Source organism: Triticum urartu, chromosome 5A, assembly GCF_056163025.1.
Source record: "Triticum urartu cultivar PI428250 chromosome 5A, HENAU_Tu73, whole genome shotgun sequence".
Taxonomy (NCBI): domain Eukaryota; kingdom Viridiplantae; phylum Streptophyta; class Magnoliopsida; order Poales; family Poaceae; genus Triticum; species Triticum urartu.
In genome coordinates this window covers 445,457,667-445,475,680 of record NC_141877.1, presented here as the reverse complement: position 1 = coordinate 445,475,680, position 18,014 = coordinate 445,457,667, and the positions used below count along the sequence as shown (strand labels likewise).

Below are 18,014 nucleotides of genomic sequence, written 5' to 3'. Positions count from 1 at the left end.
TTCCCAACACGATATACAAAGAAAAACACCAAAACATAATAATTAATTAAAACCCAAGCCAACAAAGATAATACCAAAATGAAACAACACACTACAATAAACTACTAGAGAAAAAAGAGTTGATCTTTTAAAATCCATGACTATTCTATCAAATTCATGAATACATTTTAAAATTCATGAATATTTTAAAATTCATGAAAATTTAAAGTCTATGGATATTTTAAATTTATGAACCTTTTAAAAATTGACGGACACTATTTGAATCCATGAATAATTTTAAATTTGTGAGGATTTTCTAAAAATTCATGTTTTTTAATTCAATATTTATATGGCCAGGAATTGAACAAGATCATTGAATTCAGGGTGTCAATTTCATGAACTGGAAGTTCAGGCTTCGATTCGGACAACCTGTACGAGCTTAAGATTTCCTCTAGTTTTGATGAACCACTGTGTTATTAAATTACCATTTGAAATATAATGTATTATCTATTCTTAGGAGGGAAAAAGTATCGTATTATCAAATGACAAATGTACCGTTCAAAAAATAATGTATTTAAACAACACCCAAGTCTTAAACCAAGGACCAACAAGAAACGGGCAACAAGAGCTCAGGCGGTCGCGGCGAAGGCATTCTCGTGCTCCTTGAACTTGGTGATCACCTTCACGCCCTCGTTATTAAAGACGATCACCTTCATGGTATCGGGGGTCAGCAACTTGAACGTCAGCATGTACCCAATCATGATCTGGTGAACGACGGTGAAGGTGGCCCAACTCTGATCAAGGGTGACCCTGCCGTTGATCACCCTCATCGTCACCCTCCATGTGTGGCCGGTGTTCGTCTTGAGCTTGAACTCTACAGGGGCGGGGAAGTACTTCGTGAAGTCCAGAGGCAATGGCACACTCTCCCGCTTTGGAGCAAGGATAACCTTACAGAAGTGGTTTGGTCCTGACTCCTGATGCTAGTGGCCATAGTTCCTCCACTTGGCGCTTGGGTGATCCTACACCGACACTTCGACCAATGGTGGCACGACCTCCTTGCCCTTCTTCAATGGTGGCACGACCTCTTTGCCATTGTCCATTTGCATTATGAACAACACGTAGTTTAATGGTCAGCATTCATTCATATCGGCCTAGCGCTCCTAGATTAACCCACCTACTAACCCAACAGCATACTCAAACCTCCTATGTTTTACCACCTTTCCTCTTCCACCCACCTCTCTGTTTCACCACATTTCCCTCGCCATGAACTCCAACTTCAACCCCCAACCCTTTCCCCTGGGGCATTGGATGGAGGGCCTTCTTCCTTGGGTGCTCGCTCAGTGACCGCAAGAAGTTCAAGTACACCATGGAAGTGTGCTCGAACTTCAGCAACATCGATGACATGCACAAAAAGGCCGGTGTTGTGATGAAGAAGGCTACGCTGGATGAGCTGAAGACACTGATTCCGGACCCAGCCAAGGGCACAATATCAGCGGACATCCTGCGCTGGGCCATTAATCAGGCAGACTCTGGTGACACTAGACAGCGGGCAAGATGGGCCAAGTACAGGCTGTACAAGGTGCCTCAAGACTAGTGTGTCGCGGCGTACTGGAGTAGTATGTTTAGGTCGTCGGAGACCGACAACGACAAGGTGCAAATGGTGGCCAGGGCACCAGCGGCAGGCGGTCATGCAAGACCGATCGTTCTTGACGAAGACGATGAGGACGAAGACAATGAGGAAGAAAAGAAGATGGCTACGTCCCTCCCCCCCCCCCCTCCCGGTCGCTCGATACAACTGCAGGGTAGCCGCAGCTAGACAAGAAAGTTTGTATCCCAATCCCCACCCCCGATGTAATACCGAAAAATAACCTATGAACCCTAGCAGCCGTCGATGCAACATCGATTGATGTCAATCCTCCATCACCGATGTGTTCAATCTCCTCCCTAACTCTTCAATCACGTGCTCTAAACTAATCTAGCCCGAGTCGAAAGCAGTTAATCTACAGAGAGGACGAGGACTTACTGCCATGGCCGATGTGCTCCAGTGGAGGTCTGCAGTCGCTCCGGTGGTTGCCCCCGTTTTGGATCGATTCGCACTAGAGCTCCGGTGGTCGCCTCCGCCGGTGTGAGTGGGAAGAGGGGACAGAGCGATGAGACGCGTCTGGAAACAACACGACTTCTCGGGACCGCACCCACGCATGCAACTGTCCACGCCTACATGTCTAGAGTTGCATCGCACCGGGCCTGGCTCCACAAAAATGGCAGATTTGAGCGTTGCTCTGGATACATGTCCAGAGATGCTTTAATATTCGTGTTATGCAGCCCCAACGGTGAATACGGTTAACCAAACCATTCATTTTCTTCTCGCACAAGCCTGGCTAAAGTATATGCAGCCTACCAAACACGTTTATAGTCTATGGGAAGGCTTCAAGCCTAGCCTGCAGCAGCAGACCTACATTGGCACGAAGCTATGGCGAACGAAGCCGCTGCGCACGTGGAAATCAATAAGCTGATGACACGACACGCCATGTGCGGCATGGAACGCGTCTACGGAGCGGTAGAGGCGGACGAGACGGCGATGCATGATGCAGTACGCATACACTGCACAGCGGCGTACTACGCGCGTGTCTGGCCGTCGGTCGCAGACTCCGGGCCGGACACCGCGCCCGGGCTCGCAAACACCGCGAAATCCGCCGCAGGACCGCCAATCATGGCAAGAAAATCGAGCGGCTCCGGCTCACCCGCCGGCACCGCAATGATATTAACCCGGCACACCGCTACACCTACACACGCATGATGACGCCTCACGACACATTGACACGCGCCCCCGGCTCCTCCCGGACTACGGCGCAGCGGCCGACCGGGAGCCGGCCGTGCCGGCGCCGAGGATCGCCGCACCTGCACTGCACTAACGCGAGGTTCGGGCCCAAAGCAAGCACGGCGGTCTCCCGGCGAGCGGCGACGCCGCCGCCGCGCGCACGGCATTATTACTGGGCTCACATGGGCGCTCGACGCCGCTCCGATCCAGCAGGCGGTGGGGATCGCCGCACACACACGCACACACACAGTCTCGTGGCTCCTTTCCGGCAATGATTAAACCGGCTTTCCCGACTGTTGCTAGCTCCTACATGGCCATGACACGGCGCCAGCTCAGCTCAGCTCAGACCATGGCAACGGCGAGGACGGACGAACGGCTCGTTAAGGCTCGTCGTCCTCCACAGCGTCCGGCAAAGCAAAGGGCTGTACAGAGCCGATAGTCCTCGGCCATCTGAAGCCCCTCCCTCATTAACTCTCCGTACGTACGTTTTTAGAGCGAGCGGTTGCCTCCCGTCGCCATCGCCATCGCCGTGCACAGCCAGCCTCCGCCTCCGCTCACCGCCGCCCCTCGCTCGCTCCATGGAGTTACTGCTGAACGGCGGCGCAGGCTGGAAAGGAGTGCAAAGTGCAAACCCAACTTTGTCGACGTACCGCCGTTCATACTTGACGCCACAGAGTACAGATCCCAAATGAAGGAGCGAGCTGTGATAATTCTGTAAAGAGGAAAAGGCCTTAATAATCCATTTCTCTGGAGCTCGCGAGTGTGCCGCACTTGCGCCTAGCGCCGCCCATAGCTAGCCCTAGCCGGCCGGCCAGAGAGGCAAAAGCCTTTGTGCGGTCACGCGGGTGCACACGTCGAGTCAGCCAGCCTAGACAGACGGACGAACGTGCGAATAAATTCGACAACCCAAAGGACCCGTCACACTATTCGACAGTAAGCAGCGGCGCTGCCGACGCGTCTGTCCATCGTCACAGGCGACGGATGGACCATGGAGGAGGGTGCATGCATCCATTCGGGCCACTGCACCGGAATGGACGCGAGCTCGTGCAGGACGAAGGCCATACTGCTCGACGACGACGGCTTGGACGACCACTGTTGCACGGGCAGGCCCGCGCCCAGCATTCAGCACTGTGCATCGGCGCATGAAGGCGTGGCGACATGCATGCGCGCCACGGAGCGGAGGCGGGGGCCCTGGTCGACATGGCGAGAAAAGCTGAGGGGTCGGCGTCACGTTAATGGCCGATTACTCCAACAGACGGCCGACGATGCAATCCGTGCAGGCCCGATCCGTGACACCAATTCTGTTCCGCGAAACCCTGAGGCAGGGGAGATCGCGATCGCGTCGGGTCGCAACCAGATCCACTCCTTCGCTGGGAATTTATCTCTGGAAAGATGCAGCAAACGGTATTTTCGGCTGGTCATGTCAGCGGCTTCGATCGGCTTCGTGACCCGGACCCTTGTCAGCGGGAGCTTTCGTCCTATTTCCGGAACGGGAACATCTGTGCAGCTCGGAATTCAGTACGCTGCAGGTCTTACGGTTAGTAGGTAAGACCCGTTCTAATAGATGACACATGATATTTATAAATTATAAAATATCTAATCTCTCCTTTCCTCATTTTAAGAGTGGATGAGGAATGCTTTGTGATTTGTGAATGTCACGTGTCATCCATTAGGATGGGTCTCGCGTGAGACCTGGGCTTATAGAATTCTTTTTCATAAACTGTTGGTAGATGGATAGACGGTGCCCGAGTTTTACACCGGAAGCAACGGCAATCGGCTGGAAAAGCGGCATCGCAGCAGCCATTACCCATTAGTAGTGGAGTGACTAGTGGTAGTGGTACAAATATATTAGTTCAACACTTGAACTAGGAAGAGGAGGAGGAGTAAAGCTCACTCACGGCTTGCAGTGCTGGTCCACATGATGATCGGTCGAGCAAATCGAATGCACCAACGCAGCAGCAAATCGATTCCCATGCCTGGCATCGTGCTGTTACTGCCAATCGATTCCAACAATCAGCACGCTCACGGGATCACAGTAGTAGACAGCAGTATATTTCATGTGCCTTTGTTTTTCACCAGGTGCAGGCCGCATAACTACATGTATGCACATGATGTTGTTACCGAGGGGAGCTCGGTACACGCCCATGTCACGTCAGGGTGGGCTTCCAGTTGGAAATTATTGAGTTAGGTGCGAAGAAGGGCAGATTCGAGGACCGCATTCACAAAGACGAAGTGATGATTCGGAAAGAGGAGTCGATGAAACGGCATTGATGGCACAGAAAGCGGCAGCCCATGCTATGCAACGAAGGTTACACTCGCTCGCAGGGGTGCAATTTTCTTTTGAAACTAGCCAGAGGATGTGCCATTTTCATTGATTAAGAGAAGGTTTAGAGTTCAGGCCAAAGGCCAAAATACTCCTTTGTTTCTAAATATAAGTCTTATATTTCATTTCAATATGGACTACATATGGATGTATATAGACATATTTTAGAGTGTAGATTCATTCGTCTTGCTTTGTATGTAGTATACATATTGAAATCTCTACAAAGACTTATATTTAGGAACGGAGGAAGTACAAAACATCACTCTCGCGGCAAAATGTTACACAAATGATTTGCTCTCGCACGGCTCCAAAGCGAGCACTCCTCTTTGATCTTGGCCACCAACACTCCCATCGGGACAGCCGTATTTCGTAATACTCCAGCGTTTCGCTCCTTCCAGATTTCCTAAGAGATGAGCATCATCAGGGAGATGAGGGGCCTTCTCAATTGAATTTGCTTGGTGGCACTCTGACTCCATCAATCCTTAGCCGAATCCACGACGCTCCAATCGTTGAGCTGGACATTCTGGAGCGCAAGCCAATCTTTAATCATGCCCCAAACTCGAACAGTGTACTGGCATTGAATAAGGAGGTGGGCCGCCGATTTCTGGACTTGTTGGCAAAGGGGACATAAGCATTATTCTTTACGACGAAGTGTGGAACTTATTTTGCAGGGTCGGACACTATCCTCGTATTCAAATTCTTCTGTGATGTATTCGGAGAAGGAACCCGCCTTGCAATGCCGAAGACAACTGCGCGGCGCCGGACTCATCGTCATTGAAGCCTGGTTCAGGGGCTACTGATGGAGTCCTGGATTAGGGGGTCTCCGGACAGCCGGACTATCTCCATTGGTCGGATTGTTAGACTATGAAGATACAAGATTGAAGATTTCGTCTCGTGTCCGGATGGGACTGTACTTGGCGTGGAAGGCAAGCCAGGCAATACGTATATGGATATCTCCTTCTTTGTAACCGACCTTGTGTAACCCTAACCCTCTCCGGTGTCTATATAAACCGGAGGGTTTTAGTCCGTAGGACAACAATCACAACAGACAATCATACCATAGGCAAGCTTCTAGGGTTTAGCCTCTCTGATCTCATGGTAGATCTACTCTTGTAACACCCATATCTTCAATATTAATCAAGCAGGACGTAGGGTTTTACCTCCATCAAGAGGGCCCGAACCTGGGTAATACTTCGTGTTCCTTGGCTCCCGTTACCATCCGGCCTAGACGCACAGTTCGGGACCCCCTACCCGAGATCCGCCGGTTTTGACACCGACAAGGGGGTCCCCCTGTCACAACCCACGACCAAGTCTGAAGGGATTGCTTGTCACACCATTGAGAAAGACACGCGTCGAGGCAGTGGACAGGAGGGCGGACACCCATCCGCAAAATCTGGGTAGGAAACCAAGATGGTTTAGTAGGTCCAGGAGGAAGTCCCATCGCACCGAATCAAATGCTTTCTTGATGTCAAGCTTGAACAAAAGAGCCAGGGTCTTGTTGCGATGCAAGCAAGGTTATGCACGTACATGAAATTATCATGAATACATCTCTTCTTAATGAAAGCACTCCGCGCTTGGGAGACAAGCTCATTCATGTGAGGTGCCGGTCTTTTGGACATCATATTTGCAATGAGCTTTGCGATGGCATGGATGAGGCTTATGGGGCGGAAGTCAGAAATATCCTCAACACCATCCTTCTTCGGAATGACAGCAATATCAGCCGAGTTCAACCAATGGGAGTGAGAGGCCTGAAGGTTGGAGAAACGGTTGACATCAAGCATGATGTCCGGCTTGATTATGTTCCAACATGCTTTGAAGAAAGAGCTCATGAAGCCATCCGGCCCCGACACCTTATCGCCCGACAATGCAAACACCGCCACTTTGACCCCTTCCTCGATGAAGGCCTCGTCCAAGCCCTGAAGATCACAAGTGGGAGTTGGTAGGAGACCCCATTTGATATCGATGTTACACGGAGGGCCTTTTTTGGCTAAGTTTTTGAAGTGGCCGTGGACAATCTTTTCGTTGTCCTCGTGCGAGGTGACCCAACCCTGGTTGTGTCTGAGGTGACGGATAAAATTCTTTCTCCTACGATGATTGACACGGAGACGGAAATAGCAAGTGTTTGTGTCTCCTTCTTTAAGGTTTGTAATCCTCGAGCTTTGCCATTTTCTATTCTTTTCGAGCACCGCCAATCCGATGATCCTTCGTTTCAACCTTTTCCGTAGGTCCCTTTCCTCCGGGCTAAGCTATATTTGCTCTTGGGCAAGGTCCAGGCGAAGTATGACCTCAAGAGCCATGTGAAGATGGACCTTGGAGTTAGGGAAGAGGGATTTGCTCCAGGAGCGCATCCTTTGGCTTGTTCTCTTTAGCTTATGGAAGAGTTGCTGATAAGGCTCAACATGAAAGGAATTCTCATTCCAAGCCTCATTGACGACTCGTTGGAACCCGGGCATTTTTGTCCAGTAGTTCTCAAAACGAAAGGATTTAGGCTTCCTGGGGCCAACGTCGTTAGCAAACATGAGAGGGCAGTGGTCTGAAATCGATGAGGACTGAGGAGAGGGCTGAATCGTCTAGAACGTTGCGCTATCGTCCATGAAACCATTGCTACTTCCTTCTGTCATCTCGTGTGCATCCAAGAGTCGAAGCTCCAATCTGTAGACCCTTTCTTGACTGCGTACCTTGGTGGGCAACGCCTAATGGCACAAAAGGCGGCATCCCGCTGCTATGTGCAGATTGGAGTCTATTTCCTCTCTGCAAAGGTGGCCATCAACAACTACAGGGACAACAAGTCATTTAAGCTAAGCACTGTGTATGGTCCAACCCGTAGCATCCACAAGGATGCATTCTTGTTGGAGCTGATTTCAGAAGAGCATTTGCCTATAACAAGATGGCTTGTCAACGATGATTTTAATCAAATCTATCGTGCTGGAGACAAAAACCGAGCCAATGTGGACGGGAGCCGGCGCTTTCGCAATGCCCTCAAGGCCTCAACAACTGTAAACTCAAGGAGATACACATGCAAAACGGAAAATTTACTTGTAGCAATGAACAAAGTAACCCGACGATGAGCAAGCCTGATAGTTTATTTTGCGACGAAGATTTTTTTTTTGAAAAGGAGGATCATCCCGGCCTCTGCATCAATCGATGCGTGCAGCCATATTATTAAAAAAAGCGTAACAAAGTCATGAGGGCCAAAAAAAGCTCATAAAATGAACAGAATTTGAAGAAAAAAATCCTGAAAAACGCCACCCACATTTTGTGGGTGCAATTTTTCGCCGAGGCAGCAAGCTAACATTGTTTTGTTTTGTTTCTGAAACTGACAAGTCTGAAATTCCACCACTCCAACGGGCCTGAATCTTCACGGGACGGCAATGCCGCTGCCTCGTAACTCAGGCACGATCACTCACACGAGGAACAAAACAAGGCGCCATCAATGCCACTGACGGCACAAGCGTCCGTGAACACCACCCCGTCTTCTCTTCTCCCTCCGTGACCGCGAATTCCGCAATGAATTTTCTATGGCGCGGCTCCACGAAAGCTGTAGCCCGTGCACGGGTCCATGCATCGCTGCGGCTTTGCCTGTGCGCCAGCAGGGCTCGAGCGCCTTGCCTTGGCGACAAAGCTAGCTTAAACCGATGGGCGATGGCGCTGGAGCGGCTGAGGCCACACCCACACTGATTGCCGGAGCGCCGCCCCACTCACCGGGACAGGTCGATATGGGTGGGGTGGGGGGAGCCCTTGATTAGCAGGGTACCAGCCAGACCAGACCACCTCGGCGAGGCAGCGTTGCGTGGCGGGGGAACGGCGCCATGGGCCGCCCCGATCGTACGCGCCCCATTCAATGGCCGCTGTTGCATTGTCGCGCTAATGCCCTTGCAGAGGTCGCGTGTGAATTGGCGAAACCTGAATCTTTGGGTTCAGAAAAGCGTGTAAAGACGAGAGGTTTGCGCCATCACAGGCAGGAATTCATGTGAGCTTTTTGGCGAGTCTGCGGCGAGTGTGAAGCCCAGGCACATGCGGGTGCGGGTGCGGCGGGAAAGGGAGAAAGGGCCGGGCCGGGGCGCTAAAGCCCACCACGAAAATAGTGCGCTGCGCCCAGCCCTGTCGGCTGCCACGCCGCATATAACCGGACCCATCCCGCGCCAAGCTCAACCAGCAGCAGCAGCGGCCCCGAGGACACCCACACTCACGCTTCACTCGCTCACAGTCACGCCCCACGCGCTGCCTGCCACTCCCCTCCTCCGCAGCACTCACTGCTGCAGTCAGTGCCGGAAGCCATGGCGTCCCGGATCTTGCTCCCGGCGCTGCTGCTCCTCCTCCTCTGCGCGCATTGCGGCGGCGCGGCGGGGAGGAGGGCGCGCAGCGGCGGCGAGGCCAGCTCGCAGGTCAAGTTCGACTTCTCGCCCTTCCTCATCGAGTACAAGAGCGGCGTGGTGAAGCGGCTCATGGGCACCGACCGCGTCTCCGCGGCCGCCGACCCGCTCACCGGCGTCACGTCCCGGGACGTCACCATCGACCCCGCCGCCGGCGTCGACGCGCGGATCTACCTCCCGAGCCTCCGCGCCACCACCAAGGTGCCCGTCCTGGTCTACTTCCACGGCGGCGCCTTCGTGGTGGAGTCGGCCTTCAACCCCATCTACCACGCCTACCTCAACACCCTGGCGGCCAAGGCCGGCGTGGTGGCCGTGTCGGTGAACTACCGCCTGGCGCCGGAGCACCCGCTGCCGGCCGCCTACGACGACTCGTGGGCGGCGCTCAAGTGGGTGCTCGCCAACGCGGCGCCCGGGGCGGACCAGTGGCTGTCCCAGTACGGCGACCTCTCCCGCCTCTTCCTGGCCGGCGACAGCGCGGGCGGCAACATCGCGCACAACCTGGCATTGCGCGCCGGGGAGGAGGGCCTGGACGGCGGCGCGAGGCTCAAGGGCGTGGCGCTGCTCGACCCCTACTTCCAGGGCCGGAGCGCGGTGGGCGCCTACTCGGCGGACCCGTCGTTCCTGCAGTCGGCGGCGCGCACCTGGAGCTTCATCTGCGCGGGCAAGTACCCCATCGACCACCCGTACGCGAACCCGCTGATGCTGCCGACGGCCTCGTGGCAGCACCTCGGCGCCTCCCGCGTGCTGGTCACCGTGTCCGGGCAGGACCGGCTGAGCCCGTGGCAGCGCGCCTACTACAGCACGCTCCGGACCAGCGGCTGGCCGGGGCAGGCGGAGCTGTACGAGACCCCCGGCGAGGGCCACGTCTACTTCCTCACCAAGATGAGCACGCCCCAGGCGCAGGCCGAGATGGCCACCCTCGTCGCCTTCATCAACCGCGACGCCTAGCGGCTCGCCGGCGGCCACACCGCCCCCCGGCATGAGCACTCTGCTACGCTAGTAACGAGTACGTACGACGTACGTAGCGAGGATTTGGGTCGATTTCTCTTGTTGTGTCACTGCGGTGTAGAGCGCGGTACGTAGGTGAGTTCGGTTCCTCCCCAGCAACCGGCCGGACGGAGAGGGGGGCCGGGCTCTACCACCGACCGACCGATCTGCGGCTAGCTACCGTAGCTTGCAACGTTAGCGCAGTAGTGGACGGCCGTTTCTTGCAGTTGCCAGTAGTAACTACCGAGCCGTATACTACTCCTATATTAGTAGTGTCACCGTCACTATATTTACCTGGCGATTGCAGTGTCCGGTGTGTAACTTTTTGTACTGCTGCTATGGTGAACTGGCCGTGTGGAATTGGAGTGGTGTGATTTAGTATTGTCCGAGCTGGTCTCTGTGTGGCGGCATCTCGTTAGCGTTGGCATCATGCACGTGCCGGCCAGAGCGGCGGAGAATGTGTGTCTCGCCTTTGTTTTCTTCGACGTTGGGCCGTGCGTGCGTGCGGGGTGTCTGTCAGTGCGTTTCCGGCATTCAGGGGACTCCGTTGTAAGCATCATCGGCGCGCTCCGCGCTCTGGGGCGCGCGCTGCGGCCGCGTTGTTTCCGGGTCGCCGGAGCGGACGCGTTCGGGGTTCACCGCGGCGAGCTCCGATCGAGACGCGACGCGGCTCATCATGGCGTGCGATTATGGCGCTGCGACGCGCCTTTTGGATCGGAATGGGGCGCACGCGCCCCGGTACTCCTTGGCTTGTCAAAATGTTCACACCCACATGGGCGTGTTTAATGCTTTAATCAACTGTACTACTACGTCTTGGTTCTTTTGAGCTTGCACGAATTACTTTCCGCACGACGCCATGGCACTTCCCGTCGCCAATGCCTCCCACTTTTCCGTCGGTAATCTCTCGGTACGCACGCCGGTGGACTGCGGCGGGGAACGGGTTCCCGCGCGGCCTCGCGTTTTCCGTCGGCCTGCTCCCCGGCCCCGACGACGGGACGTGGGTGGGGTTTTGTCCGGTCCCGGATCAAAAGCCGCTGCGCGCGAACACGAGGAGGAGCGGTGGCCCGCCCCCGCCCGTGAGCGGTGGTGGTCTCCCACGGCGAGGACGGCGGGGCCTCCCCGCAGTCGGTCGGTCGGTTGCGGGCGACGATCAGAACCGGATGCGCCGCAGCTTTTACTTCCCGGGCGGGTCCAAAACGCAAACGCGGGCACGCACATGGCGTGCCCAGGGGAGCCACTGTGGCCTGTCCCGCGCGCATGTGAGCGAGCGTCTTTCTCCGATTTCCGAGTAAATTGCACAGAACTATCACAATTAAGGCATTAGAAGCAGATTGGTATCAACTTTAATAATTTTTACATGTCAGTATCAAATCTGAGGCTAGACGTTACAAAAAGGTCTAAATCGTGTATAAACGCGTATTGACGGTGTATCTGACCGGCGGGGCCCGCATGTCAGCTGCCGATGTGGCATTTTTTTGCAGAAACACCCCGCACGGCGGTGCCCGGTCTGGATCAAGGGGGGGGGGGGGGGGATCCATCGAGCCCAAGCTCCCATCGCATCACCGCGGCCCCGCTTGCGCCGGAGCTGCCCCTGCTCGCACCGCCGCGGCCTCTGCTCGTAGCCTCCACCATCTCCTTCGGGGCCTCTGCACAACGGAAGCGCCTCCCTCCCCTCTCTCCCCGTCCGAGCTCGACGCCATCTCCGCGCTCATCCCGCGGCTCATCTCTGAGGGCCAGGTCCCCGCCGTCGGCCGCCTCCTCTCCGCGGCGCTCCTCTTGCCCGGCTCCCCGGAGCGCCTCCCGTTCCCCCCCGCTCGCGGAGCACCTCGCCTCCCTCCCCACGCTCACCCCGGCCTTCGCCCTGCTCACCGCGCTCCGCCACCACCCCGTCTGTACCCCATCCGCCCCTCGCCGCTCCCGCTCGCCACCCCGCTCCTCGGCCACCTCCTCGCGATGCGCGGCGCCCGCGAGGCCGCTTTCGTGCTCCGCTGGCTCTGCCGCCCCGACTCCCCGCGCCGGCCCGACGCCGCCACCTACGGCATCGCCGTCGCCGGGTTCTGCAGGTTCGGGGACCCCAGGAGCGCGCTCGTCGCCCTCGGCGAGATGGCCTCCGACGGGGCTCCGCCCTCACTGGAGCTGCAGGAGGCGGTGCGGGATGCGATGCTGCAGGACGCGAGGATCGAGGAGGCATGGGCGCTGGAGGAGGCTATGCGGCCGCCGGAGTCCAAGAAGACGGGAACTAAGGCGGCGCGTCAAGAGAGAGAGCTTCGGGTGAGAGAGAGAGAGAAGAAAAAATGGAAGGAGGAAGAGAAGGAGAGAGGCAGGGTGCGGGGACGGCCTGGTCCTGATCGCCGGTGGTGGTGCTCCGGTGGCCGGCCGGCGGCGCGGCGAGGAGGAGGCCAGGGCGGGGCGGGGGTTACGGGAGGCGAAGGAGCTCGGGCTCGAGGGGCTCCTCCCCTCGATCCAGATCGGGCCCTGCCGCACGTGAGGACGAAGGAGGCGCGGGGCGTTTCTGCAAAAAGAATGCCGCATCGGCAGCTGACATGCAGGCCCCGCCGGTCAGATACACCGTCAATACGCGTTTATACGCGATTTAGACCTTTTTGTAACGTCTAGCCCCAGACTTGGTACTGACATGTAAAAATTACCAAACTTGGTACCAATCTGCTTCCAATGCCCCAACTGTGGTACTTGTGTGCAATTTACTCCCGATTTCCGGGCTATCTCTCCCCCCTTTTCATGGTCTCGGCGGCACCGCCGTACATCGGCATCCTCAAGCCGGGAATGGCGCCGCCTTCTCTCTCGGCGGATCTTGATGCGGCTGGTCAGCGAGTAATGGAAAAGTTGCTCGGCAGCTTAGCTCGTTTTCTCCTAACACTAAGGCTGGTCACAATGGGCAAGAACATAAGCTAGTAACTTACACAGTTCCTTAGACTATGTTACTACCTCCATAGTGGGTAGGAACATCTATATAGTGTCATGCAACGATGTATTTATTAGGTTATAGACTCATTGTTTTTTGGAGTGTGTGATGTTTCGGTAACTTAGCTAGTTACCACAAGCACCTCTCTCTTCATTAAATATGTGCCACATAAGCAAAGTTGTATTGGAGTGTGTGATGTTACTCCTAAGTTCCTCCCCATTGTGACCAGCCTAACGGTGTATTAACACGGCAAGTCTCTTGGTTGCAAGTTGCGGCGATGCCAACTCCAGCATTGTGTCCCGTTATGCTTTCGGTGTGTGGCTGGCCCTTGACAGAGATCGAGATGCTGTTTGCTCAAATCATGACAATCCACAGAAAGCTGCGTGTACACTATTAGTTGTTGCGGCGATGCCAACTCCAGCATTGTGTCCCGTTATGCTTTCGGTGTGTGGCTGGGCCTTGACAGAGATCGAGATACCGTTTGATCAAATCATGACAATCCACAGAAAGCTGCCTGTACACTATTAGTTCTGAGAATGTTTTTTGGACCATATGAGATTCTAGACTTGGCCTATCATGTTTTTAGGATAACTCTAATGTGTCGACCCAGACGGATGTATCCCGTTTTTCTATCAGTTTAGACTCATTTTCAGCCCAAATTTGATCTTGATTTGCGTCGACGCGGACGCCCGCCCCTGGCCCACCCGCATGTGGCACAACGGTCATCCTCTCCTTCCACTCCACACTGTACACACAGCCGCTTCGCCACTACCCAGGCGTCGCCGCCGCATCCACCAAGGCCCACTATTGCCGATGTGTGTGGCTGCTCCTCGCCGCCGTCAGAGCACAAGAAGGCATGTCTTCCCAGGGTTGTCGGCACCACCTTCGCCTCCACAGTCACTGCCGGAGGGCGCGAACTTTGACAATCCTGTTGCCTGCACGGGGAGAGGACGATACCCTGGACCGGTCATGACTCGACCATGTCCGCCTCCGTCACTGCCCGCAAGGTGTTCGGGACTTTGCACACAAGGTACCATGGTAGATAGCTAGCATGAGTTCTTTTACAATAACGCCATATTGTTCATCAGACGATTCATGATAAGGACTTTGTGATTGTTACTATGATCGTCAATGAACACATTTCTAGGCAGCGGCCAATGTTTAGGGGATCGTTCTCGGGCCATGCTCCGGTGTTGAATCGTAACAGAGAGAGCGGCCATTGCCTAGTCTATAACTATTATTTCGAGCTCACGTCCCACTCTTCAATCTCAACCTTTTCTAGTGACGCTTCCGGATGGCGAGACATGTGTTCAACCGTATCCGGGAGGGAAGGGTAGAGTATGATGCCCTTGGAAAGGTTGACATCCTCTTATCAGAAATATACTACAAGCTATTTGGATGCTTGCATATGGAATTTCCGATGATCTTGTGGATGAGTATATTCACATGAGTATACTCATGTGAACACGAGGAGGAGCGGTGGCCCGCCCCCGCCCGTGAGCGGTGGTGGTCTCCCACAGCGAGGACGGCGGGGCCTCCCCGCAGTCGGTCGGTCGCGGGCGACGATCAGAACCGGATGCGCCGCAGCTTTTACTTCCCGGGCGGGTCCAAAACGCAAACGCGGGCACGCCATGGGGAGCCACTGTGGCCTATCCCGCGCGCATGTGAGCGAGCGTCTTTCTCCGATTTCCGAGTAAATTGCACAGAACTATCACAATTGGGGCATTAGAAGCAGATTGGTATCAACTTTAGTAATTTTTACATGTCAGTACCAAATCTGAGGCTAGACGTTACAAAAAGGTCTAAATCGCGTATAAACGCGTATTGACGGTGTATCTGACCGGCGGGGCCCGCATGTCAGCTGCCGATGTGGCAATTTTTTGCAGAAACACCCCGCACGGCGGAGCCCGGTCTGGATCGAGGGGGGGGATCCATCGAGCCCGAGCTCCCATCGCATCACCGCGGCCCCGCTTGCGCCGGAGCTGCCCCTGCTCGCACCGCCGCGGCCTCTGCTCGTAGCCTCCACCGTCTCCTTCGGGGCCTCTGCACAACGGAAGCGCCTCCCTCCCCTCTCTCCCCGTCCGAGCTCGACTCCATCTCCGCGCTCATCCCGCGGCTCATCTCTGAGGGCCAGGTCCCCGCCGTCGGCCGCCTCCTCTCTGCGGCGCTCCTCTTGCCCGGCTCCCCGGAGCGCCTCCCGTTCCCCCCGCTCGCGGAGCACCTCGCCTCTCTTCCCACGCTCACCCCGGCCTTCACCCTGCTCACCGCGCTCCGCCACCACCCCGTCTGTACCCCATCCGCCCCTCGCCGCTCCCCCTCGCCACCCCGCTCCTCGGCCACCTCCTCGCGATGCGCGGCGCCCGCGAGGCCGCTTTCATGCTCCGCTGGCTCTGCCGCCCCGACTCCCCGCGCCGGCCCGACGCCGCCACCTACGGCATCGCCGTCGCCGGGTTCTGCAGGTTCGGGGACCCCAGGAGCGCGCTCGTCGCTCTCGGCAAGATGGCCTCCGACGGGGTTCCGCCCTCACTGGAGCTGCAGGAGGCGGTGCGGGATGCGATGCTGCAGGACGCGAGGATCGAGGAGGCATGGGCGCTGCAGAGCACAAGAAGGCATGTCTTCCCAGGGTTGTCGGCACCACCTTCGCCTCCACAGTCACTGCCGGAGGGCGCGAACTTTGACAATCCTGTTGCCTGCACGGGGAGAGGACGATACCCTGGACCGGTCATGACTCGACCATGTCCGCCTCCGTCGCTGCCCGCAAGGTGTTCGGGACTTTGCACACAAGGTACCATGGTAGATAGCTAGCATGAGTTCTTTTACAATAACGCCATATTGTTCATCAGACGATTCATGATAAGGACTTTGTGATTGTTACTATGATCGTCAATGAACACATTTCTAGGCAGCGGCCAATGTTTAGGGGATCGTTCTCGGGCCATGCTCCGGTGTTGAATCGTAACAGAGAGAGCGGCCATTGCCTAGTCTATAACGATTATTTCGAGCTCACGTCCCACTCTTCAATCTCAACCTTTTCTAGTGACGCTTCCGGATGGCGAGACATGTGTTCAACCGTATCCGGGAGGGAAGGGTGGAGTATGATGCCCTTGGAAAGGTTGACATCCTCTTATCAGAAATATACTACAAGCTATTTGGATGCTTGCATATGGAATTTCCGATGATCTTGTGGATGAGTATATTCACATGAGTGAGTCCACATGCCTTGCATCATGTACAAGTTCTCCAAAGTTGTGGTTATAGTGTTTCATCCGGAGTACTTGTGAGCATCAAATGTTGCGGATACAGCCCGGTTGTTGGCGATCAATGAATCAAGAGGCTTTCTGGGAATGCATGGTAGCATAGATTATATGCACTGTGAGTGGAAGAACTGTCCATTTGCTTGGCAGGGACAAGATAAGAGGCATGTTAAAGCTTGCACAGTCATACTTTAAGTTGTGACATCACAAGATCTCTGGATTTGGCACTTTTTTTTTGAGATGGCAGACTCACACAATGACATCAACGTGCTTCAGCGATCTCCGATGGTCGCAAGGCTTTCAAGGCAACTTCCCAGGGTCAACTTTGAGGTAAATGGTTACCAATAAAACAGGGAATACTACCTAGCTGATGGTATCTATCCTTAGTAGTTAACTCTTGTGAAGATAATCTCCAAGCCAGTAGGAGAGAAAATGGCTGGGTTTGCCCAATCACAAGAGGGTACTAGGAAGGATGTGGAGCGTGCTTTTGGTGGATGGCTATTGTTCGGCATCCTGCGAGAACATGGAGTATTCAGAAGATGTGGGAGGTAATGATTGTTTGTGTGATCATGCACAACATAATCGTAGAGGATGAGCGTGATGACAGCCCCTTCGACCGAGGGTGGGATTTCCAGGGTGAAAATGGTGAGCCGGAGCATGGAGCGGCAATGTTTGCACAGTTCACCCAATTTTATCAGGGAATGTATGATTGGACAACTCACATTCAATTTCAAGATGATTTGGTTGAGCATATGTGGACTCAACTAGGAAACCAGTAGATATATTGACTCTCTCTTTTTTTCAATGTATATAGTACAATTTTAAATTTATTTGATTGTAAACTATGAGATTTGTATTTGGCTGTAAATTATTTATTGTGATGTAAAAACTATCTAATTTATTTGATTGTAAACTATGTGTAATGTTTCTTTTTATTTGTACTTATATGCGTAGAATGTTTGTGAAAATTCGTCCGCGTAACCGGCCCGCCGGACCAAATAGGTCAACCGGTTGGAAGCGGATGAGTTTTTTTTGACCAAGTAACAGTGGGGGAAGTCCCTACTGTATGTCATTTTCATTAATATAATAAGATAGACAAGTTACAAAGAGCAACAAAGAAGTTGCGGTATTATTGGAGTTAGTGCTTAGATCAAGCAGAGACTACTTATACACTATCCTTGATGCTAGGCTTAATCCTCATCATTGTGTTGTGGAACGTGCTGATGAAATCATTCTTGCATTGGCTTATTGAGCACTGGACGCCTTCAAAAAAATATATCATTTATTTGATTCCATATGCTCCAACATCCAATGATTATAATTTCCATGAGAAAATCCATGTTGTATCTCTGTTTGC

The 18,014-nt window shown here is 54.4% G+C and overlaps 1 protein-coding gene and 2 pseudogenes across 1 annotated transcript; all 3 read left to right on the top strand.

Annotated features, from left to right (window-relative positions):
* Window positions 1-9,259: 9,259 nt before the first annotated feature.
* LOC125509584 (putative carboxylesterase 2) lies at window positions 9,260-10,866 on the top strand. Its single transcript, XM_048674579.2, has one exon. The coding sequence runs from the start codon at window positions 9,398-9,400 to the stop codon at window positions 10,439-10,441; it is 1,044 nt and encodes a 347-aa protein (XP_048530536.1). The 5' UTR covers window positions 9,260-9,397; the 3' UTR covers window positions 10,442-10,866.
* Window positions 10,867-11,929: 1,063 nt separating this feature from the next.
* Window positions 11,930-14,568, top strand: LOC125507101 (uncharacterized; annotated as a pseudogene).
* Window positions 14,569-15,270: 702 nt separating this feature from the next.
* Window positions 15,271-16,323, top strand: LOC125507100 (uncharacterized; annotated as a pseudogene).
* Window positions 16,324-18,014: the final 1,691 nt, after the last annotated feature.

Excerpts from the sequence above, each read along its gene's own strand:
- LOC125509584 (XM_048674579.2), top strand. The coding sequence starts at position 9,398 with ATGGCGTCCCGGATCTTGCTCCCGGCGCTGCTGCTCCTCCTCCTCTGC.